Here is a 24363-nt window from a genome sequence, read left to right on the forward strand (position 1 = left end):
TAAACTGAGTTTATTCCCCCAAAACCTAAGTGTTTTTAATGATACAGAAAAATTTTAAAAAACAGTGCAGTATGTTCACCTCCAATATTAACATTTTCCCATATTTGCCTTCTATTTCTTTCTCCAAGTTTTTCCCCCCCTCTATGTAAACCACTCCCCATTTTTGTACCAGCTGCCACCAGCCTTCATTTCTTGAAGATTTGCTGTATGCCAGGACCTGTGCAGGGGGATTTGTATGGAACATCTCATTAAATTCATACTCCAGGGGCTCCTGGGTGGCTCAGTCAGCGGAGCGTCCGACTTCGGCTCAGGTCATGATCTCATGGTTCATGGGTTTGAGCCCCAAGTCGGGCTCTGTGCTGACAGCTGAGAACCTGGAACCTGCTTCAGATTCTGTGTCTCCCTCTCTCTGCCCTTCCCGGCTCACACTCTCTGCCCTTCCCCGCTCACACTCTCTTTCTCAAAAATGAATAAGTGTTTAAAAAAATTTTTTTAAAGTCTATTTAAATCCATACTCCAATCCTACCAAATAGGTTATTGTTTCTCCTAATTCAACAGATGAGACTTGGGCGCAGAGATGAGATTTGCTCAAGGTCACCTAGCAAATTGACTCCAGAGCCCACTTGTCTAATCACTATTTTATACTACCTCAGGATCTCATTTGGTGTCAAGATTGTCAGGCTCAGAGAGGTTAAGACATTTGCTGGAGTTGACAGAACTGAGATTCTGGGCCTCCAACAGATTCAGTGAGAATGAAGATGGTAAGACAGCTGTGGAGTTAACTCCAGCAAGCCTCAGTCTCGTTTCTGACTCAGTTTCCCTACTTGTAAAATGATGCTTGTAACAGGACTGGAGGCAGGGACTGTACTGGCTCTCCAGCTATGGTCCCTGTAGTTTCTTTCTTTGTTTTTAGAGAGACAGAGAGGTAGAGCAGGAGAGAACCTTAAGCAGGCTACATGCCCAGCGCAGAGCCCAACTCGGGGCTTGATCCCACCACCCTGAGATCATGACCTGAGCTGAAAATCAAGAGTCAGGGGCTTAGCCAACTGAGCCACCCAGGGGCCCCTATATAGTTTCTATTGAATGGAAGACACTGAGTAGATAACTTGTCTCACTCCTACCTCAGGAAGGAGGGGTTTTATTTTTGAGCATTTCCACAAACCTCTAAGTGGGGGATGTTGAGCAGTGTGGCTGAGGGTGGGACTCTGGAGTCCAATCAACTGCCTTCACATCTTGGTTCCTCTACTATTCTTTACCCACCCTGTGGGCCAGTGTTCTTCTATGGAAAATGAGATAATCAACTCAGCCTCATAGTATTGGAGGATTAAAATAATGAATGCTGAACACAGGGCCTGGTCCATTTAAGCACTGAATGATAGCCATGATTACTATGTCATTGTTATCCTGGGCTCACATGCAGCAGATGTAAGACATATGTGAACTGTTGAACCAAGTGATTGCAGGGTAAATGGGCCGTATTTATAGTGGTCACAACTGCCTGCAATGCCTTCATTCCCAACATCTGTTAGTTGCCAGGGTAGCTCTTGCTTTACCCTAGTTCATGGGCATGTATAGTCACCAAAGCTTGCCAGCTGGGCATCCTCTGCACCCCAGCCCCTCCAGACAGCATGGCCTGCTGTGGGTTCTATTCAAGTTCACATCCCACCTTCCCTTTGGACCTCTGGGAATGAGAAGTCCTCAGCCTGATGAGAGGGTCACAGGATACAGGCCTATAAGGGACGCTCAGACCTGGTGTTCCCACATAGGTATGCTAGCTACAGAGTGGACTGAAGGGAGGCAGGACCCTTCCATCTTTAAGGACAGCCTCTATTCCCCAACTGCTTTCACCTTCCTTCCCTTGAGATAACACGGGCAATCCTAGCATTCAGACAAACCAACACAGATAGTCTTTTTATTGGGGAAAAACTCGGGTCTCTCATGTGCTCTTAGGAAAATAAATAAACAAGGAGATGCTACACTATTTGCAACCTGCAGGATGACCTCATGATCAAGTAGGAGCCCTGAACCCCTCTGTGGGCCAAAACTGTACTCCTTCAAAGCAATGGGAGAGGTCCACCAGCTGGGCTAGGATAAAAAAGGAAACCCAAGGTCTCTTTCATTTCAATTTCGGGGACAGGCTGCACTTCTCGCATATCTGGAAGGGCAGCATGTGAGTCAGGGAGGTTTCGTTTATGGCCACCAGTAGCTGCAGCTTGCTCAGGCAGTCCTGCAGTGCGGCCTCAGGGTGCCCGCCTAGGCGCAAGTCCACCGGGCGCGGGAGCTGGAGCATACGGTCGGCCAGCGCCAGACAACAGATGGCCAGCAGGGAGGGAGTATAGCTGGTGAAGGCATAGTCGGCCAGGCTCAGTTCCGCCACGCCGCGGGCCAAGGCTTGTGCCTCCAGGGCTTCGGAGACTTCAGCCTGCCCAGCCTCCACGCGGGCGTGAGTGAAATGCTCCAAGAAGAAGCTGATGGTTGGTGCGCCGAGGCTGAAGTGCAGTTTGTGCAGCACGATGCACTCGAGGTTGCAGAGTTGCTGCCGGGAGAAGGCACCGCAGCACAGGGCCAGGAGCTGCTTCACGCGTGGCGGGTGCACCTCCACCTGTTAATACAGGGGCGTTCAGACCCCGCAAAGCAGCATCCAGGGCCGGACGCCCACCCCCGTATGAAATCCCGGAGAAAACCAGCTCTCCCTCTGTCCCCCATCCCTTCCAGCGAGATAGCTGGGCCGTCGCCTCTGCGTTACTTCCCCTTTAATCACCTGGGGTATAGTTCCAGCGTAGTTTAACTGGACAGTAGCCCAGCTAAAAAAAGATTTGAGAAGTTTTAAAGACTTTTCCCCCCGGGGGGCCTAGAATAACAAGGCTACCAAGAGCTGTTGGGACTTACTCTTGGGACTGACTTAAGCCTATTTCTTTGGGGGCCGGGTGAAAGGACTGTTGGTTGGGGGTGGGGGAAAACTGTCAAGTTAAAGCTGTGGGGTGCATACGTTTGGAAATGTATAACAAAATTAATTCAGAAAGCCCAGCACTAAGTCGTGTGCACTTGGAAAGCAGGGTGGTGACCAGAGAGTGGCCAAGAGTTTGGCAGTCCCCTAAGACCCCGTGTGCAAGTACCTGTTTGCAAGCGATGAGCAGGGACGTGACCCCCAGCAGCTGGAAGCAGTCTGCAGCCACAGGGGTGGTGGTAAGAAAGCGGTCCAGAGTGTTCACCGCCAGGCACAGCGATTCGAAGGAGAGACGGAATTGGCGATGCACGGGGATCAGCCAGCTAAGCAGCTTACAGCGGGATTCCGCCGTTACCTGCCGGGAGGGAGGTGGGGGGAGGACCGGCTGAGCCTAGCGCAAAGAAGGTCTGCGTCAGGGACCAGCCAAAAAAACCTAGGGAGCTTCCCTGGAGGAAGGCACAAAGGAGAAACGTAAATGCGCTGGTAACTGGGGAAAAACTGGGCAGCGCTGCTGCGCAGAGAGCAATGGACGGGCAAGGGGCCGGAATGCTCACATTCGTACCTGGCCCTCGGGCCGTGTGTGTATACACATTACCTTGTGTAATCCTCAGATCAATTCAGTGAGAGGAAGGGGCCCCTACTATTCAGATTAAGAAACAAGCTCAGAATTGTTAAATAGCTTGCCCGGGGTCGGGAGGAGTCCTTACTCGAGCCTAGAAACTTTCTTGACTCGTCTGCATTCTACCGTGTCCCCGCTAACCAGTATGGAAACTTCGGACAAGTCACTTAAGCCATCTAGGCCCCACTCTTCTCCATTTGTAAAATGAGGACGGTGGCCCGGTCCTCCAAAGCCCCTTCCCGCTTGGACTGAGAACCTCCGTGAGCGCGGGCGGGGGCGCTGCGGAGAGCAAACAGCAGAAGAAGAGCAAGAGGAGAGGCGGTGGGGAGCTCGCTCTACCAGCGCCTCACTTGTGGCTGCCGCGCCAGCGACTCCCGCGGGTGGAAGTGGCTCTCCCTCGCCTTGCGGAAGACGTAGCAGCTCTGACCGTAGTCACGGAAGGTCTGTAGATCTAGCTGCTCCAACTGCTGGGCAGGAGCAGGTAGGGGGCTGCAGCCTAGCGCCGCGGAAGCTGCTGGACTGTCTGCACCATCAGATCCGGAGCTGGGGGACTCGAACACGTCGCAAACACCGGAGTCTCCGGGGAGTGGGCACGGGCTCAGTGGCTGCAGCGGCTGCTTCCTCCGGAGACGTGGGCGCCTGTTCTTCTTCACCGGGGCGCGGAGGTTCTGGTCGTCCCGCCTCCTAGCCCGGGCGGCGGGGCTCACGAGACTCGTGGGGCAGGGGGTCACCATTATGCAGTCTGGTGGCCGCTCGGTGATTCCCCACCTGCGGGGAACCGAAGGCCCTCAAGAAAGTGCGAAATAGGCTGGCGAAATCGGCGGCGAGGCCCTAAGTACTCGGCGGGCTTCTGCCCTCTACCACACCCCCGGCTTCTCACTGGCTGATTACTGAGCGGCACGAGGCCCAGTTTTCCCGGCTAAAGAACCGCTTCGGAGCGAGCGGCTGGCAGCGTCCGGCTTGCGCAGCCCGCAAGGGAGAGGAGGAGCTACTCGAGTATGAGCGCACCCGCGGGGAGTTGCTAGCTCCGCGCGTCCTGCGTTACCCAGGTAACCCAGGTTAGCAGCTGGAGCAGTGCGCGCCTCCAAGGGTGGGGTGGGGCGGTGGCCTGGCCGAGAGGGCGCCGAGTACCGCCCAGGGGCTCAATTGCTCCGGGAAAAAGATTCCGCGGCTGTCGCCGAGTCCTGGTCCGGATAATCTCGTACGTGCTAGCGCTTTCTACGCAGCCTCTAATCCAGGTTGGTAATTTTGCAAAAGTTAGCTTCCGAACTCCAAACGAAGGCTCCAACTAGAATCCTGTCAGCACAGGAGTTTTCTTAGTAACCCATACAAGCAGTAATTCTAATTCGACTGCGTTTGTAATTTTTTTTTTTTTAGGCGGGACCCCAGGACCCGGGTATCCCTCTTTGCGCCGCTCTCGGGGAGCAGAGCCTCCGCAAGTTCCTCTGCGCTACGTATCTGGGAGCTACTCCAGCCAGCCAGGCAGGCAATAGTGCTGAAATCAACCAGAAAAAGTGCCCCGCAAACCTCCGATTGCCGATTTGCAGTCATATAACATTTGCTCCGCCCTTGCCACCCCAAACCAAGTAAACTGGAGCTGTTACGAACATAACATGGTTGGAGGGTTGCATTGCTAGCTTGATCGAATTGCTGACGGCCTTTTCTGTTTTATGTCATTAGCTTCTAACCCGCTCCCCGGGGCAGCTCAATCCTTCTTGATTATTCCCTGCTCTCCGTTTTTGCTCCTTCAGAAGCTCAAAAAAATAAAGCTGGAACCAGAAGCGGAGTGCCCAGGCAGGAAAGACTAGACTGGATGCGGCAGTTTCCTCAGGGCACTGCTGGTTTGGTTCCTAGCTTCCTGTCCTGGTAGAAGTTGGAGTCTTCTGCCTGAGAGAACCTTCCTAAGGGGCTCGTATCCTGAGGAAAAGGGGCACAAGTAGCATCTAGTCAGCCTTGTAGGCATTTTTCAGTGGCAGAAAACCCACAACCCTCAGTTTGATGAACTTTCCAGAAGAACTCCAAGAAGTGAGGTTGCTAGGTAAGGCAAGAGCAGGTTGAGCCATTCCCACCTCATGTCAGAAGAAAGCAGAGAAATGTGTATAATCAAATTTAAATCCCTGTCCCTAGAAATTTAGTTGCATGTGGGGGTGTTGACTCGTAGAGATGCAGGAAAGAGAAAAGAGACAGATTTGGGGTTCTGGTAAGTTTTACTCCTATTTCCCTGTAACTCTGAGCAAGGTCTTTAGTTATAGACCTAAACAGTGTCATTTGTAACTTGAGAGATGAGGTAAGAGTCACCGCTCTTTCAAGATACAGGTGCTAGGACTTGTTGTCTTCTCTCAAGCTTTTGCTGGGGAACCATTAAGGGAGGAGCAGTTAAATCTGTGGAGAGGGCTCAGATGTCAGAGTTTTTCCTTGATAAGCTTTCTGGATGAGGAGGAAGGACCTAGGAATTCTGAGCCTTCTCATTAGTCCAGATGGCCATTTGGTACAGTGGAAGGAGCACAAAGTCAACTTCTAGGGTCAATATTGTTGTTCCCATTTATTGGTCATCCTGGGCTAGCTGTTTACATTCTCTGAGCCTCTGTTTCCTCATTTGTTAAATGTGGTTGTTAATACTTGGCTTGAGAGTCAAGTGAAATAAGTGAAAACTCAAAGTCCTTTTTGAACATGAAGTAGGGGGGTCACCTTAAAGCCTTCATTGGGAGGTCAATATCACCCTGGAGATATTGTGAAAAAGCAGAAGGGTCATTTTATCCACCTGTGGATGTGAGGCTAGTGTCTGTAGTTAACTCCCAACAGGCAGTACCTGAGCTTTGTACTGATGGGTGATATATTCCTTGGTATTTGTGGACTGCCTGCGATGCCAGGTCTAAGACAGCTATGAGGGCTTCATGAGTCCTGGGGTGCCTGGCTGGCTCAGTTGGTGGAGCATGCAATTCATAATCTCAAGTTGAGCCCCAAGTTGGGTGTAGATATTACTTAAGAAAAAAGTTTCCGGGGTCCTTCCGGCACAGAGCTGGCACTCTAGTGGGAGAAACAAAGAACACTTGTCACATTTCAAAAATTATTGTGATAGAGGATCTCCTGGGTGTAGGCTTGACAAATAAAATACAGGACACCCAGTTAAAATGAAGTGTCAGATAAATTTTAGCATGAGTCTGTTTCAAATATTGCATGGGACACGTTTATACTGACAGATTGTTATTTATCTGATATCCAGATATTTTGTGGGTCATACTTAAACTGAAAGTTATTGTTTATCTGAGATTCAAATTTAACTGGGCCTTATAACATCTGGCAGCCCCATCTGGGTATCATGGAGCCCATGGTAGAGCTAATTGACCTGGTCTGGAAAGGCTTCCCATGCAAGTGATAGTTAAGCTAAGACAGAAGGTGGGGGGCTTGAAAGAAGAGAAGAGGGATTTGGGTGACAATTCCCCACAAAAAGGAATAGGATGTTGGAAGGTCTGAAATTATGGCTCTTGTAACATTCTAGGGTCTACCTGATAAGGAATGGCTGGAACACAGAGTTGTAAGGGAGAGAAAAAGTGAGATAATCTTTAATACTGACCCAAAACTTGTATGTCTGGTACTGTGTTATGATCCATATGAATATTATTATAGTATTTAATCTTCACAACTCTATGAGATAGATTCTATTATTGTCCTCATTTTATAGTTAAGAAAATTGAGGAGTAAGAGGAAAATTAATTCGGCCAAGGTCCCACAGATAGTAAAGGGTAGAACAAGGATTCATACTCAGCCTGGCTCCCTGTTCCATAATCAGCATGATACTGTTTCAACAGCAAGGTCATGCAGTGTCTTGAAGGTACATTAAATGCTAAAGACTTTACCTGAAGCCACTGAAGAGGTCTTAATCCAAAGAGAGAAAATCTGTCTTTTGTTTTAAAAGATTATTCTGGCTGATGTGTGGAAAATGGATTGTAGGGAAAAAGACTGGAGGCCATTTAGATGCAGTATTTGTGGTATGAACAATATGATCCAAGTTAAGGGCTTTTTATTTTTCTTATGAGGAGTCTTTAAAATTAATTTCTCTTTTCTAATTTGAGACCTGGGTGCAATGCACCTTAAAGGCACTAGGTAGATCTAAAATACTTTAAAGACGTAGAACCTAGGGGCACATGGGTGACTCAGTTAAGTGTCCTACTCTAGATTTTGGCTTAAGTCAGGATCTCACAGCTCATGGGTTCAAGCCCCACATTGGGCTCCGTGCTGACAATGTGGAGCCTGCTCGAGATTCTCTCTCACCTCTATCTCAAGATGAATAAACAAACATTAAACAAACAAAAAAAAGATGTAGGACCTAATTAAGCCCAGGCTTTTATAATGAAGGTTGATTAACCATGATTTGACCCTGCTTATTTTCAGGTGTGGTTTTTGGAACCCGCAAGAGAGTATTAATATAATAGAACTAAAGTTACCTTGTGTTGTTTTTTTCCAGTTTGGCACTTCATCTTCAATGAAAAACCCCCACCTCATCCTGCCCCAGGGCTTGGACAGTGATTGAGGTAGGAGGAATGCATTTACTAACAATACCTTGTTTAGCAAACAGAGTAGGTGGGTTGGGGTTGGTACCAGATATGTGAACTATTTTGTTAGCACCTCAAGATCCTTGAGCTCACTTTTGATTTTAAGTCACTAAAATTTATATTGGTCACTAAAAATTAAATTTACTAAAGACTGTTTTCTATTAATGTAGTTAAGTGCACAAATTGGAAAGTGTTTAGGATACTTGAAGTCAGAAGTGAATTTCTGGTATCCAATGTGGCTGAAGAAAATAATAACTGCCATAATTTTGCTGATATACCTACATATATGATAATAATTGGACATTGAGAAGAAGTAAAAGAGTAGTAAGCAAAGTAGCATTCTGTTTGGGGCCACTTCAGGCCCCAGCTCTTTTGAAATACGGGAGACTAAGTGACTTGCTTCAGTGGGCCTTGAAAGCTTTTCTTCAGACTGTGATAGCCTGATGCTCTCTTTGGTCCTTTCCCTTTAGATGGTAGAATTGCCCATGTAGATCCAAGGTGTCAGGAGGGAACAGTCCTCCATGATTCACTCATAACAAGAAAAATGCAAGCTAAATCCATCATGAGATACTATATTGTACATAATCTGATTGATAAAAGTTCAAACGTTTGGTAAGAGGATTTAGGGAAATAGACCTCATGTTTTTGGTGAGAGTGTAAATTGGTACAGCCATTTTGGAAGACAATTTGGCAAGATCTGTAAAGATTTAAAATGTACATAATCTTTAACTCTGCATTTCCACTCCTTGATAATTATTCTGCATCAGTGCAAAATTACTTTATAAAAAGGTGTTTATCACAATATCCTTGTTAAAAGCAAAACGTTGATTGTGTTCAATAAGGGACATCTAAAACACAAAATATTATGCAGCTGTTAAAAAGAATGAGGCAGGGGGCACCAGGGTGACTCAGTTGGTTAAGCATCCACCTCTTGATCTCAGCCCGGGTCTTGATCTCAGGATGGTAAGTTCAAGCCCCAAGTTGGGCTCCTTGTTGTAGAGCCTACTTTAAAAAAAAAAAAAAAAAGAATGAGGTAGATGGTTATGGACTGATGTAGAAGGATTTTCAAAATACAGTGTTAAATAAAGCAAGGTACAGAGCAGTATGTCAAATACATTGTCACTTGTGTAAAAAAAAAGGAGAATATCTACATATATCTTTATATATGCATAGAATCTCTCTGGAAAGATACACAAGAAACTGGTAACATTGATTGCCTTTGGGAAGAAATCCTGGGAGACAGAAATAAGAGAGAGAGGGTCTTCCTGCTATACACTGTCATGATCTTTTGAATTTTGAACTATATTTATGTGTAATCTGTTTCAAAAATAGCATTTTTCATATGCATGTGGTCTGGAAGTTAGAAAACAGGGAACCCAGGTTAGTCCTGAAAAATGGTGATCACTATTATATGTGGACATAGAAAGAGTGGATAGAGTAGAACAGGGCCTGTGTACTCCGGGAGCAAAGTTTTGTAACTTCATAAGTGAAACTGTTCTTTGGGAAGTTGGATTATATATCAGTGAACGGAACAGACAAATATCCCGGTCTTCATGGAGTTTATGGGGATGGAAGTGCCCGGAGAGACAAGCAATACAGGGACTGGCACATGGGAAGTGCCACAGCTAGATTGCGTTATTTAATACATTAGTTAGATAAAATTCACTGGAAAAATTTGGGCAGAGAACTCTAGGAAATGGGGGAGTTGGCCATGTGGACATCTGAGGGGGTAGCATCCTAGCCAGAGAAAATAGTGATGCAGGGGCCCCAAGGCATGAGCAGGTCTGCCATGTGGAGGAACAGCAAGGACACCAGTGTAGCTGGAGTAGGAGTGAAAAGGAGAGCAGCAGATGAGGTGGGAGAGGTCATGGGGCCAGATCACATAGGACCTTGTTAATGCCAGCATTCAGTGACTTCTTAGGTCTTGTTATGTTGCACTTTTATTTATTGTAGCATTTAACCATCACTTCAACCGTACGAAAGAGGTACAATTATTTTACCAATTCTGCAAATGAGAGAATTTTTAGAGAGGATCAGGTGCTTGCTTGAAGATACACAGCTAGTAAGCAGAAAACTAGGATTTAAACCCAAGTCTGTGATTCTAGCCTGGACATTCATCCTTATGCTCTTCTATGTTCGTTAAATGCTAAGCGAGAACCAAGAAAAGGCTTTGAGTCCACCCTTGGGCCACTGCTTAGAAAGAAGAGTAAAACTGAGGGAACAGAGTCCACAAAAGATGGAGGAGCCCAGCGGGTCAGAGCTGGTTGGACCTTTTTGTGATAAACCTGGAGGCTCTGTGGTGCAGTTTAGCAAGGCAGGCGGAGTTCCCTACCCCAAGCATGTGCCAGGAGGCACAAGTTGAGCTAGGGAAAAAGAAGCAAGGCTTCAAGGCTAAGAGAAGTGTGAAGCCATTTGGAGTGTGATGACCACAGACTGTATCTGATTTCTGTGAACCAGCCACCTCTTAGCAGGTGATGACATGAGAAAGTGACAGTTGACTTAGTTTCTCACAGAGAGCACTGGTGCTGAATAAACAAGTTTAAATTGTCGGAAGAGGACAAATTTGGTTATCTGGCAGCCTTGCTCAGAGTGAAGAGATGGTCTCATAAAGGAAGCTGACCTGAAGAGTGAGGGGAAAAAAACGGGTGGGTTTGTACCTTAGCAGTGACTGATAGGTTGTTTAAATGTTCAGCTTTCTTTCCACCTTCCATTCTTGGTGTGAACATGCATTTTAAATTAATTAGTAGATCCAAGACAAACCAATAAAGGATCTTTAAAAAAAGATCTGTTACTAGAATATCACTGTACCTACATACTGTGGTTGTCTGTCTCTGCCATTTCACAGCCAATATTTAACAAGTGCCTACTAAGTACTGGGCACTGCTCTAGGTTTGCAGCAGTGGATAGGATACACAAGGCCTCTGCTTGCACAGAATGGGGAGGGGAGAGGCTGAAAGTAAAACTGTGAACAAAATGTAAACGATACCAGGGGTGCTTGGGTGGCTCAGTCGGTTAAGCGTCTGACTCTCGAGTGGGCTCAGGTCATAGGAGCCCTGTGTTGGGCTCTCCACTGACAGCACGGAGTCTGCTTGGGATTCTCTTTCCCTCCCTCTCTGCCTGTCCCCAGCTCTTGCTTTGTGTCTCTCTCTCTCTGTCTCTCTCTCTCTCTCTCACACGTAGTAAGTCTGTGCAGCAATTTGAGTGTGCTGCCCTGGAGAGTAAATGGGGAGTATTTTCAGTTAGATGGTGAGGGATGCCTTTTGGAAAGCAATGCTCATGTGCTGCTTGTGTTCACAAGTGAAAATGTCTTTTTCTTTTAATGTTGCGCAAATCCATTCCCTAAGTGAGATTTCTCAAAATATCGGTTCAGTTGATATGTCCTTGTTTGGGGAGCAGTGTTTTCTGGTGGGGAGGGAATCCTACAAATGTTTAGATAAGGATAGTTAAATTCTCCTGAAGTAGTTATCTCAAGGTGATTGGCAAAGACGTGAATTTGAAGTAGGCTCACTGTACACAGTGAATTTTTCCCAACCACATGAAAGATAAAGCTAGTACATCTCTGTGCTTATTATTGTTACTTTTATTATTTTAAATGATGAGGCTGCGGGTTGCAGAAAGTTCTTTTTAATGTCCAGTGGGGCATCCTATGTTAAAATAACCTCAGGCTCCTCTGTTAAATAGGGAAGATCTATCGTGTCTTTTCTTTCCCTACCACACAGACAACAAAGAGGGCAGCAATTAGTATCTTTAGACTGTGGTAAAATAACCCTTTGTCCTAAATGGAAAGCAAAGCTGGTCCTATTGAAGAACAACAAAGGGGAAGGCTGAAGGACATGATATGTAATGCAGCTACTTGAATGTCAAATCACAGGGTGCAGATCAAAACAGAGCAGCTGTTGAGGGCTGCCTTGTCACATATTTCTTAGAATTTATGAGAAAAGCCACCAAGGGTCTGCAGTTAACAAAAGCTTTCAGCAAGTAGCAAGTTCGGTTGCCCTGTTGGAAGTTAGGTGCCCTGTTGAGAGGCAGGCTCCACTCTCTAAGTGTGTTTAGCTATGTGGGTTTGAAATGAATGGGTAGAGTGGCTGAATTTATTTTCTTCCCATGTGGCAAGTCTGGATGTTAAAGTTGTATCCTTCAGGAGCAGTGTTTCCTAGTACTTTGGAGAGACTGACAGATGCTCAATGTTCCTCAGCATTATGACCCACATTTCTGTATTATTACCATATCTGCTATTTCTGTTTCAGCTTAGAGGCATATATGTGTGAACTGCTTAGGAAGCATCTGATTTGTTCCAGACATTGTGCATTCTAGATTGTATTTTAGAATTGCATTCTAGACTATAACATAATTCTCCCGTATTCTGGAGAATACATTCCTGTAACATTCATTTCTTTACATTTTTTTTTTTAATGTTGATTTATTTTTGAGAGAGAGAGAGCACAAGTTGGGGAGAGGCAGAGAGAGAGGGAGACACAGAATCTGAAGCAGGCTCCAGGCTCTGAGCTGTCAGTCCAGAGCCCAACACAGGGTTTGAACTCACAAACTGCGAGATCATGACTGGAGCTGAAGTGGGATGGTCAACTGACTGAGCCTCCCAGGTGCCCCTGCTGCCCATTTTATAATGGTTGGTTGGATAGTTTGGATATTAACCCCTTATCAGATGTATGATTGGAAAATATCTTTTCCCATTTAGTAGGCTGCCTTTTTGTTGTGTTACTGGTTTCTTTCACTGTCCAAAAGATTTTTCATTTGATATAACCTCATTTCTTTATTTTAGCTTTTGTTTCCCTTTCCTCAGGAGACTGGTCAAAAAATTATTGCTAAGACCAATGGCAGAAAGTTTATTTCCTTTGTTTTTTCCTAGCAGTTTTATGGTTTCAGATCTTACATTCAAGTCTTTAATCCATTTTGAATTTGTTTTCATATATGGTGTAAGATAGTGGTCCATTTTCATTCTTGTGCATGTAGCTATTTAGTTTTCCCAAAACCATTTCCTGAAAAGACTGTCTTTTCCCCATGGTATATTCTTGTCTCCTTTCTCATAGATTAATTGACCTTCTCATTTTTTTAAAATGTTGGTTTATTTTTGAGAGAGAGAGACATGAAGGGAGGGAGAGAGGGAGGGGCAGAGAGTGAAGGAGACATAGAATCCGAACCAGGCTCCAGGCTCTGAACTGTCAGCACAGAGCCTGACACGGGGCTCGAACTCATGAACTGTGAGATCATGACCTGAGCTGAAGTTGGATGCTCAACCAATGAAGCCCCAAGTGCATCTTGACCTCCTAAACGTGGGTTTACTTGTGGGCTCTCTGTCCTATTTCATTGATCTCTGTGTGTCTTTTTTCTTGCCAGTACCATACTGTTTTGACTGTTATAGCTTTGTAGTATAATTTGAAATCTGGCAGCTTGGTATCTCCTGCTTTGTGCTTCTTTCTCAAGATTGCTTTGGCTCTTTGGGTGATGTACAGCTTTTTCTGTGGACATAGGTTTTTATTTCTTTGGGGTATATAGCTAGAAATGGAATTGCTGCTGAGCCATGTATTGACTCTTTGATTAACTTTTTGAGGAACTGTTTGCCAAAGTGGTTGCACAATTATATATTCCTCCAGCAATGTATGAGGGGTCCATTTTCTCCAAATTCTTACCAACACTTGATATTGTCTGCCTTTTTAGTTATATTAGTAGTGGTGAGGAAGTACCTCGTTAGGGTTTTCATTTGCATTTCTCTAATTATTAACACTCTTAAACATCTTTCCATGAATTTTAGCCACTTGTGTATCTTCTGTGGGGAAAAAACCTATTCATATCCTTTGTTTTTTTTATTGTGGTGAAAAACACATGTGAGATCTACCCTCTTAATAAATTTTAAGTACACACATATGGTATTAGTGTTGTATAGCAGATCTCTAGAATTTTTTTATGTTGTGTGGTTGAAACTTTATACCATTGAATAGTAGCTCCGCATTTCTCCTCCTTCCCGGCTCCTGACAACCACCACTCTATTTTGTTTCTGTGAGTTTGACTATTTTAGATACCTCATGTATGTGGAATCATGCAGTATTTGTCCTGTGACTGGCTTATTTCACTTAACATAATGTCCTCTATGTTTATTCATTTTGTCACATATTGCAGAATTCCCTTCTTCTTAAAAGTTGAAAAATATTCCATGATATGCATTTACCACCTTTTCTTTATCCATTCATGTGTCATTGAACATTTAGGTTGTTTCTACTTGGCTGTTGTGAATAATGCTGCAGTAAACATGAAAGTATAAATATGTCTTTAAGATGGTGATTCCAGTTCTTCTGGATAAATATCCAGAAGTGGGAATGATGGTAGATCATATGGTATTTCTATTTTTAATTTTTTAAGGAACCTCCATACTGTTTTCCATAGCAACTGCACCATTTTACCTTCCTACCATCAGTGTGCAAAGTTTGCACTTCCAACATCCTTGCTAACAATGATTATTTTCTAAATAGCCATCCTAACAGGTGTGAAGTGATACCTCATTATGGTTTTGATTTACATTTCCCTTATGGTTAGCAGTATCGGTCATCTTTTCATATACTTACTGGTCATTTTACATCTTCTTTGGAGAAAAGTCTATTCATAGTCATTTGCTCATTTTTAAAATCAGATAATTTAGGGTTCTTTGTTGTTGGGTTTTTTTGGTTTTTTTTTTTGTTGTTATGGAGTTGTAGGAGTACTTATTTTGGATATTAACCCCTTTTCAGATACATGACTTGCAAATATTTTCTCCCGTACCATAGATTACCTTTTATCTCTTTTGATTGTTTCCTTTGCCATGCAGAAACTTTCTACTTTGATGTTACCTGCTTTTCTTGCCTGTGCTTTTAGTGGCCTATCCAATAACCCATTTCCATTACCAGTGTTATGAAGCTTTCCCTTTACGTTTCTTGTAGGAGCTTTACAGTTTTAGATCTTGGTTTAAGTCTTTAATCCATTTAAAAAAATTTTTTTAATGTTTTATTTATTTTTGAGACAGAGAGAGACAGAGCATGAGCAGGGGAGGGGCAGAGAGAGAGGGAGACACAGAATCCGAAGCAGGCTCCGGGCTCTGAGATTCAGCACAGAGCCTGACACGGGTCTCAAACTCACAGACCGTGAGATCATGACCTGAACTGAAGTCGTACGCTCAACCGTATGAGCCACCCAGGCGCCCCAAATCCATTTTGAATTGATTGTTATTATGTATGATGTAAGATGGGGTGCAGTTTCATTCTTTTGCATATGGATATCCAATTTTCCCAGTAGCTTGTGTTGAAGAGACTGTCCTTTCCCCATTGTTTGGTTTTGGCACACTTCTTGAATATCATTTGACCATGTAGGTGTGGATTTATTTTCTGTGCCCTCTATTCTGTTCTGTTGATTTATATGTCTGTCTTGGGTATCCCAATACCATGCTGTTGTGATTACTGTAGCTTTGTAATGTTTAGAAATCAGGAAGTGTGAGACCTTGAGCTTTGTTCTTTTTCCTCAAGATTGTTGTGGCTTTTGGGGTCATTTGTTGTTCCATTATAAATTTTAGAATTGTTTTTTTAATTTTTAATTTTATTAATTTTTATTTTTTAAAATTAATTTTTATTTTATTAAAAAAATTTTTTTTTAGCTTTTATTTATTTTTGAGAGAGACAGAGCATGAATGGGGGGGCGGGCAGAGAGAGAAGACGACACAGAATTGGAAGCAGGCTCTAGGCTCTCAGCTGTCAGCACAGAGCCCCATGTGGGGCTCCACCTCATGAACTGCGAGATCGTTACCTAAGCCGAAGTTGGACTGGCGCCCCTATTATTTTTTTATTTTAGAGAGAGAGCGTGCAAGAAGGGTAGAAGAGCAGAGGAAGACAGATAATTTTTTTAATTTTTTATTTTGAGAGAGAGTGAGCAAGAGCGCAAGTCAGGTAGGGTTAGAGTGAGGGAGAGAGAGAATCCTAGGCAGGCTCTGCACTATAAGTGCCTGATGTGGGGCTCAAACCCACAAACCATGAGATCATGACCTGAGAGAGAGAGAGAGAGAGAGAGAGAGAGAGAGAATGAATCTTAAGCAGGCCTCACCCTCAGCACAAGCCTGACATGGACCTGATCCCACAACCTGAGCAGAAATCAAGAGTCAGACATTCAACCAACTGAGACACCCAGGAACTCCTAGAATTGTTTTTTCTATTTCTGTAAAAAATACCATTGGGACTTTTATAGGGATTGCATTAAATCTGTAGATTGCTTTGGGTAGTATAGACATTTGAACAATACTCAGTCTTCCAATCCATAAGCATTTATTTTCCTTTTATTTGTGCCATCTTTAATTTATTTCAGCAGTGTTTTAGTACACAAGTCTTTTGCCTCCTTGGCTAAACTTCTTCCTAAATAATTCATTATTTTCTATGTCATTGCAAATGGGATTGTTTTCTTAAATTTTTTTGACTGTTCTTTGTTAAGTATGTAAAAATGCAACTGATTTTTAGATGTTAATTTTTTTGATCCTACAAATTTGCTGAATATTAGTTCTAACTCTGTGTGTGTGTGTGTGTGTGTGTGTGAGAGAGAGAGAGAGAGAGAGAGAGAGAGAGGGAGAGGGAGAGAGGTAACAGGTTTCTACATATATGTCACCTGCAAATAGAGATAATTTTACTTCTTCCTTTCTTATTTGAATGCCTTTTATTTCTCTTTTTTGCATGGTTGTTCTAGCTAGTACTTCCAGTACTATGCTGAATAAAAGTGGTTAGAGTGGGTATCCTTGCTCATTCTTGATCTTAGAGTAAAAGCTTTGTTTTTCACCAACATCGGTATGATGTTAGCTGTGGGATTTTCATCTATGTCCTTGATGATGTTGAGGTAATTTCCTTCTATTCCTAGTTTGCTCATTTTTTAATTGGGTTCTATTTTACCATTGAGTTGTAACATTTCTTTATATATTCTACATACAAGTCCTTTATTAGGATTTTCAAATAATTTGTTGCATTACATGGGTTGACTTTTTACTTCCTTGATGGTGTCCTTTGAAGAACCAGTGTTTTTACTTTTAGCTTTATGATGCACTTAATTTTTTGAATATGGTATAAGATCAGGGTCCAAATTGATTCTTTTGCATATGGGTAACCATTTGTCCCAGCATCATTTCTTGAAAAGACTGCTCTTTATTGATGGTCTTGGCACGCTTTTTAAAAAGCAGCTTACCATAGATGGGTGGGTTTATTTGTGAATTCTCAATACTGTTCCATAGATCTATACATCTATCCTTATGCCTATATACTGCTCAGATTATTTTTGAATGGTCTTTTCATTTTTCCTCACTAGCTGAGTGACCTCAGAAAATTTAGCTTCTTAGCCTCAATTTCTTCATCTATAAATTGGAAATAAATTATCCGTCTCCCCTTAGGATTGTGGTCAGGACTAAACAAAAATATAATAAAGCTCTTAGTTCAGTGCTTATCACATAATGTTCAGTTGAAAAAATTTTTTTGAAGATTTATTTATTTTTGAGAAAGAGCACAAGCCGGGAAGAGGCAGAGAGAGAGGAGGACAGAAGATCTTAAGCAGGCTCTGCACTGACCGCAGCCAGCCAGATGTGGGGCTCAAATTCATGAACCACGAGATAATGACCCAAGCCAAACTTGTATGCTCAAGTCAGCCACCCAGGAGCCCTTAAAAAAATAAGATCACTTAAGATCATGACCTGAGCTGAAATCGGACCGTCAACCGACTGAGCCACCCAGGTGTCCCCTCCCCCCCCAGTTTTTTTCAATGTTTTTTTTATGAGAGAGCTCAAACAGGGGAGGGGCAGAGAGAGGGGCACAGAGGATCTGAAGCATGCTCTGTGCTCATAGCAGTGAGCCCAGTGGGCTCAAAGCACAAACTGCAAGATCATGACCCGAGCCAAACTTGTACCCTCAACTGAGACACTCAGGAGCCCCTAAAAATTTTTTAATGGAAAAAAGTGCTTAAAAAATTTTTTTTAAACATTTATTTACTATTGAGAGACAGAGACAGAGCATGAGCAGGGGAGGGACAGAGAGAGGAGGAGACACAGAATCCAAAGCAGGCTCCAGGCTCTGAGCTGCCAGCAGAGAGTCCCATGTGGGGTTCAGCTTCACATACCGTGAGATTGTGACCTGGGCTGAAGTTGGAAGTTCAACTGAGCCACCCAGGCGCCCCTGGAAAAAAGTTTTTAATAGAAATCTGCTTTCCTTTAATGTTTCCTTTCCTTCCAGCTAATCTTCTCTAATTAAGACTGTTCTACTTGTGAATGTAAGAATTGATGTACCTTGAGAAGAGATTGAAATATTCCTCTACCACTACCAGGATTCAACAACTTCTTACCTGAAGAGAATGCCATTTTCTCATACGATCCCCTCCCTCCCTTCTGCCTCCTTTCTGCCACTGTGTATCTCTAGGGCCCTGTATTTAAGGTCCGGCACTTTGCTGCTTTCCCACCAACCATAGCACAATAGCACTGGCCTAGTCTTCTCCATCCTTTTCCTGCGTCCACACTGTTAAAACAACATATTGATCATCCTGTTTCTGAACCTATCTTCTGTGATACCCATGTCTATTTTGTTGTCTACCAGCATTAGGTTTACTTATTGCAACAATTACATCTCAAATTTTAAATCCTGAAATTGTTGGGACACCTGGGTGGCTCATTCAGTTAAGCATCCTGCTCCTGACTTTGGCTCAAGTCATGATCATATTGTGAGATTGAGCCCTGTGTCGGACTCTGCACTGACAGTGCAAAGCCTGTTTGATATTCTCTCTCTCTCTTTCTCTGCCCCCACCTCCCGCTTGCTCATGCATGCATGCACTTTCTCAAAATATACATACATATATAAATTCTGACATCCTCTTTCTTAATCACCCTCCTTACCTTTCACTTATTCACAATGAATTAGGATTAGATTCTGACTTCTAATTCCTCAGCCTCTCCGTTTTCCTTGTCCATGGCCTCTCTTCTAGTGCCGTTTGCTTTTATGTAAGCATTTTTGGACAGTGATTCAATGAGACAGTCTGTTTCATTCTAAGATCTCATGGTCACCTGAAAGCAAAAAATGCCCACTATCGACTTTATCTGTTCATCTCCTCAAGATCCTAAGCATTCATTGCTGAGGAAAGCCAAAAAGCCTTCCCAACTTGTTCCTGATAATCTTGTTTAGTTCTTTGTTGGGTTCTCTCTGATGCTAATATTACACACACACACACACACACACACACACACACACACACACAATTTTAAATAGTCTCCATGCCCATGAGGCTTGAATTCAAGAGTTGCATGTTCTACCCACTGAGTGAGCCAAGCACCCCTCATACTAATATTATTCTTAGTCTCTCTTGGTTATTTGTTTGGTCTGCAAATCAGTGAGGATCTTCCCATCCTAAAATATCTCATTCCTCAACCTCTTAGCCTTGTTTCTTCATATCTGTAAAGAGTACTGATTTGGTGCCCCAGCCTTTGAGTTTGTATTCATTCCCTAAAAATTAGGCTTTGTGTGTATGGAGGGTTAACATTGCAGCCCCCAGGTTGCTATCTTTAGGAGAGCCTGCCTGCAGAGTTGGCTCCTGGCTGGAGCCTGGGAGCTTGGCTTTTGAAAAGTTGCTTGTTTTTCAGATAACACTGTTTTGCCTGCTTGGGGCACTGAATGCTTGCTTTTTTTCTGGGAGTCTGGAATTTTGATAGTTACAGTTTTGATTTTCGTGCCTACATGAGCCACCTCCAGAAAAATACTTTTTGACTCTTGAGTCTCAACTGGGCTTCTGTGGGTAGAAAGACTGCACAACATGTACGGGAAGCCTGTGTAGATTCTGGCAGAGTCTATGTGATGTCTTTTTTCCTTGCTAAACCTGTTGTGTATCCATTCTCTAGAATCAACTATAGCCTCTGAGTCCCATACATCCTAGTCAGTCTTTGAATGTGTAGGTGGTTGTGGGACCTGTGACCATGTCCTTCCTTGCCACCCTTAATTATCTTTCTTGACTTCCATAAGAAGCTGCAGTCATATTTGACTCCTTGTTCTCACTTCCCTCATTCTCAATGATTCATTTGGCAGACATTTACTAAATGCACGTATGTGCCAGGCATCGTACTGAGTATACATTCATGAGTGACACCGTCATGGTGCAGCATATAGTCTAGTGGGAGAAATCAAAAAGCAGATGTTACATGCTGAGGAAAGTATTGTGTCGTAAGAACAACTGGAAGGGGAGATGTACTTCAGGAAGAGTGGTCAGTGAGGAAGTCAGTAGGGTGGTCTGTGGAGACAGCAATGATGCAGGATAAGTTCTGTTTGGTAAAGAACAGAAGCAGTACTTTACAGCAGAGAAGAGCATGTGCAAATGTTGAAAAGGCCAATTGGATTCAAAAGGAGCCTGGTGTGGCTGGAGCACTGTGAGAAATGGGACAGGAGAAAAGGAGGTTGGAGAGTTGTAAGGTACAGATCATTTAGAAATTTGTAGGTCATGTGTATGTATACACACACACACACAACAGAGTATTACTCAGCCATAAAAGAATGAAATCTTGTCATTTGTGACAACATGGATGGAACTAGGGGGTATTATGCTAAGTGAACGAAGTCAGAGAAAGACAAACAGCATGCGATTTCACTCATGTCAAATTTAAGGAACAAAAAAAGAAGAGAAAAAGATACAAATCACAGTACACATTCTTAACTATAGAGAACAAATTGATGGTTACCAGAAGGCAGGTGGGTCAGGGAATGGGTTAAATAGGTGATGGGGATTAAGGAGTGTACTTGTCACAATGAGCACTAATACAAAGAGCTGTTGAATCACTATACTGTACACCTGAAACTAAAATAACCCTGTATGTTAACTATACTGGAGTTACAATTTAAAAAATAAAAAAAAAAAATTGAAAGATTATTCTTAAAGTTATGGAGGAGAACGGATTATAGAAGAGTAAGAAGGGGAGAGCCTAGTTTGAAGATTACCACAGTGATGTAGGTGAAAGATGATGGTGACCTGGGTCCAAGTGATGGGTGAGGGCCCTTTGGCCCTAATCCTGATGCTACTGTTTGACATTTTCAAAGGAATAATGGTTACATTTCAGAAATTTAAATGGTTCTTGGCCCAGTTACTATCAGTGTGATCTGGAGCTAGTTAGTTCACTTACCTGTGCCTCAGTCTCCTCATTTGTAAAAAGGGTATAATGAACTACCTATTGTGATGGTTGTTGTGAGGATTAAATGAGTTAATATCTAAAAAACATTTGGGCACTAGCTTGCACACTCAGGTGATGGGAAACATTAGTTCTATTGTAGGACTCCAGTCTCCGTAGGTCATAAACTGATCCTCCTCCAGCATACAAACTAACTCTTTATTCTGATGTCTCCAGTTCTATTAATGGCATTAGCTAGTGATTCCAAACTGCAATCATATTTGACTTGCTCTCAATTTCCTTATCACACTGCAGGCAGAAAGTCAGTACTTAGTAGCAATCTCTAATTTTATTTTTACTTCCACCTGCACATAAAGTGAAAGTTACAGCTTCTTTTATTCACTCATCAACAAATATTGAGTACCTATTATGAGAGTCCAGCATTTGGAATAGAATTCCTGCCATTTGGTCTACACAGGACTGTATTCGAAGTTCTTCCACAATCCTGATAAGAAATGAAGGGAAAATTCCTCTACATAATCAAAATGGAGTTTCAAAAGATTCTCAGTGAAACAACTGAAGACACTAAAAAATATCCAAGTACTAGCTCACATTTACTGACTTTACCATTTATGAGTGCAAACAAGGATTCAAGGTCATTGGTATGAAAAGGTAAATGGTATAAGCTATCCATCCCAAAGTTAACAGTAGCATTAACCATTCCTGCCTGTTCTCTAGCACTGCATCTTTATGCTTAGTGGATAGATAGCATCTATTAATACTGTATACTTATTTAGGTTTTAACTTTGATTATCAAATATTAAATAACTGACTTCTGAAGCTGTTCCTTTTCATGGAAATTTCATTACATTACAACTGGTTTTGAAGCTCATTTTCTCTTCTGGGTCAAGAAGGTCTAAACTCTCCTGATGAGAAGGACTGCTGGAGGATAGAGTGTATACATAGGGAATCACAACACTAAGTTACAGAATCTATACAGGCAGGCACATAAGGATGTATAAAGCATGGATGATACCAAAGAATTTATTGTAAATGTAGTGGCAAATACAATGCAAATAATCATCATTAAAAAGGAACTAGAAAATTACACATGTTTAAAGTATGTGCTTTTTTTCCACCACCTTTAAGTTATGGCTAGTACCAACATTTTAAGTACTGAAATACTTAATGGGATGGTCGATTTTCACATAATTTCATGACTGTATCTTCATCTTAATTTTTAAAGCAGTTGACCATGACTTTCAGTTTCAGTTCTTATTCTCTGTTTTTATCAATTCTGTAATGATCTGTAGTATCTTGTCATCTGAGTAAAACAAACAAACAAAAACCATGAACAAATTTATCACTGGCTAAATTCTCAATGTATACACATGTGACCAACAGGCACACTTGATTAAAAGATTCTTTTAAGGTAGAATGCAATACTAATTTCAACAAGATTCAAACAAGAGATGCCCACATAACAGAATCTGTTGCACTACAAATATTATTAATTATTGTTACCATTATTCCACACCTTACTTTGACAAAAAATAGGCTTAAGGCCCAAAGAGATGATGTGATGTAACTATTTGTCCTTTTTTAGGAATTGTTTCTTTAAAAATTCCTTAAAGGGGCGCCTGGGTGACTCAGTCGGTTAAGTGTCTGAGTCTTGATTTCAACTCATGTCATGATCTCACAGTTTGTGGATTTGAGCCCTGCATTGGGCATTGCCCTAATGCAGAGCCTGCCTGGGATTCTTTCTCCTTCACTCTCCTTCTCTCTCAAAATAAATAAATAAACTTAGATCTTATGGTTGTTGTTTTTTTGAAAAGTTTATTTATTTTGAGAGAGAGAAGGAGCGCTGGCTGAGATGTACTGCAGGGGTTACTGGTTGTTCCATGTTCCTCAGAAGATGTAGGGATCTCCACAGCATGGGCAAGGAGGAAGGAAATAGTTTGTTTCCTTTGGACTAAACATGAAACAATTACCTTTAACAGCAAAGTGCTCTTGAAGAGGTGTCAATAGGTAGGTGACAGATCTCTCTACACAACAAAGGTATCAAACACCAATTAATTTGACAAACAGAGCAACAGAGGCCACATTATTTGCTAAGGAGGTTTTGTTAACAGATACTTCTACTTTTAACCAGTTGCTCTGATACTGTGACTTCCTAACAACTTCTTACTACTCTTTTTACATAGGTGTAATTATCAGGGCTGTAATACTGCAATTCTTTATTTTAGACACTTCAGTGAAGGAATGCCCTGAGTTTCAGTGGTTGCAATGGGAAATTCTGATAACTGGGACCATGGTCTGACATTGAAATTCTTGGGAGCTACTATGACATTAAAAAAAAGAAAAGATAACTTGCTGCAAGGTAAACAATGACAGGTCTAGAAAGAAACAGTATTTTTAAGATCCCTAAGAAAAGAGCCCACATCTCTTAACATATCAAAATGTGATCTAACTTTCCATGTCTATTGCAGATTTCTGCTGGAAGGATGTTGTACTTTTTAAATATACACTAGCTCAGCATTTGTGAGAATGGTGGAGAAAAACATGCTGGAAACCTCACAGAAAGTCCCTTATAATCCAAGTTTACAATGCTCAGTTTTATTATCCTTTTTTCTGTGAAATGGCCAGCAGTTTAGAAGTGAAGCTTAAAAGAGGAAGGAGTAAACTAACAATCTTAAGAGGATAATTAGGTTGTGAATAATGAAGCACTGTCTATGAGTCTGATAGAATTCACCATAAAATAAATTTTACTAAAACAGCTTTTAATCACATGGACTTGAAGACTTCAGTGTGCTCTAATGTATTGCAATATTTAACAGTATATGGTTTTCTACTTACATTATAATCAAATACTTACTTTCAAGGGACATCTTAGGATTTTCAAGCTTTTTTCTTAAAACGGAATCAATAAGAACTCTAAGCTGCTTGAAAATGACAGCTATTTTTACAGGGGCCTGTTGAGAGAAGACAGATTGGACAAAGTTAATCCCCTGGAGTGTGAATGTCTTTCAGTAAATGAAGGTAAGGCTGTATACCTTATGATCTGCTTTAGCACATCATGACTTTAATATACTGAATGGTTAAGTGTACA

General features: G+C 42.5%; 2 protein-coding genes and 1 long non-coding RNA gene across 4 annotated transcripts in view; 1 reads left to right on the top strand and 2 right to left on the bottom strand.

Annotated features, from left to right (window-relative positions):
* Positions 1–1898: 1898 nt before the first annotated feature.
* CCNO (cyclin O) lies at positions 1899–4711 on the bottom strand. Its single transcript, XM_027041892.2, has 3 exons — positions 3917–4711; positions 3117–3302; positions 1899–2602 (listed from the first exon to the last, which is right to left on the bottom strand). Exons 1-3 carry the CDS (start codon positions 4298–4300, stop codon positions 2117–2119), a joined length of 1056 nt encoding a protein of 351 aa, XP_026897693.1. The 5' UTR covers positions 4301–4711; the 3' UTR covers positions 1899–2116.
* On the top strand, positions 4595–24298 carry LOC113594498 (uncharacterized). The gene is made up of 3 exons (XR_003414870.2): positions 4595–4804; positions 8032–8098; positions 24223–24298. It is a non-coding gene; the product is annotated as an uncharacterized LOC113594498 (long non-coding RNA).
* The window catches only part of DHX29 (DExH-box helicase 29), a 45268-nt gene continuing 43176 nt past the window's right edge, over positions 22272–24363 (bottom strand). For both annotated transcript variants that reach the window (XM_015085578.3, XM_015085577.3), the window contains exons 26-27: positions 24130–24226; positions 22272–22578 (exon numbers count right to left, since the gene is read on the bottom strand). In XM_015085578.3, the coding sequence (XP_014941064.1) occupies positions 22523–22578; positions 24130–24226 (153 nt within the window). In that variant the 3' untranslated portion in view covers positions 22272–22522. The remainder of the gene's footprint in view (positions 22579–24129; positions 24227–24363) is intronic.

This window comes from Acinonyx jubatus, chromosome A1 (genome assembly GCF_027475565.1).
Source record: "Acinonyx jubatus isolate Ajub_Pintada_27869175 chromosome A1, VMU_Ajub_asm_v1.0, whole genome shotgun sequence".
In the NCBI taxonomy this organism is placed as follows: Eukaryota; Metazoa; Chordata; class Mammalia; order Carnivora; family Felidae; genus Acinonyx; species Acinonyx jubatus.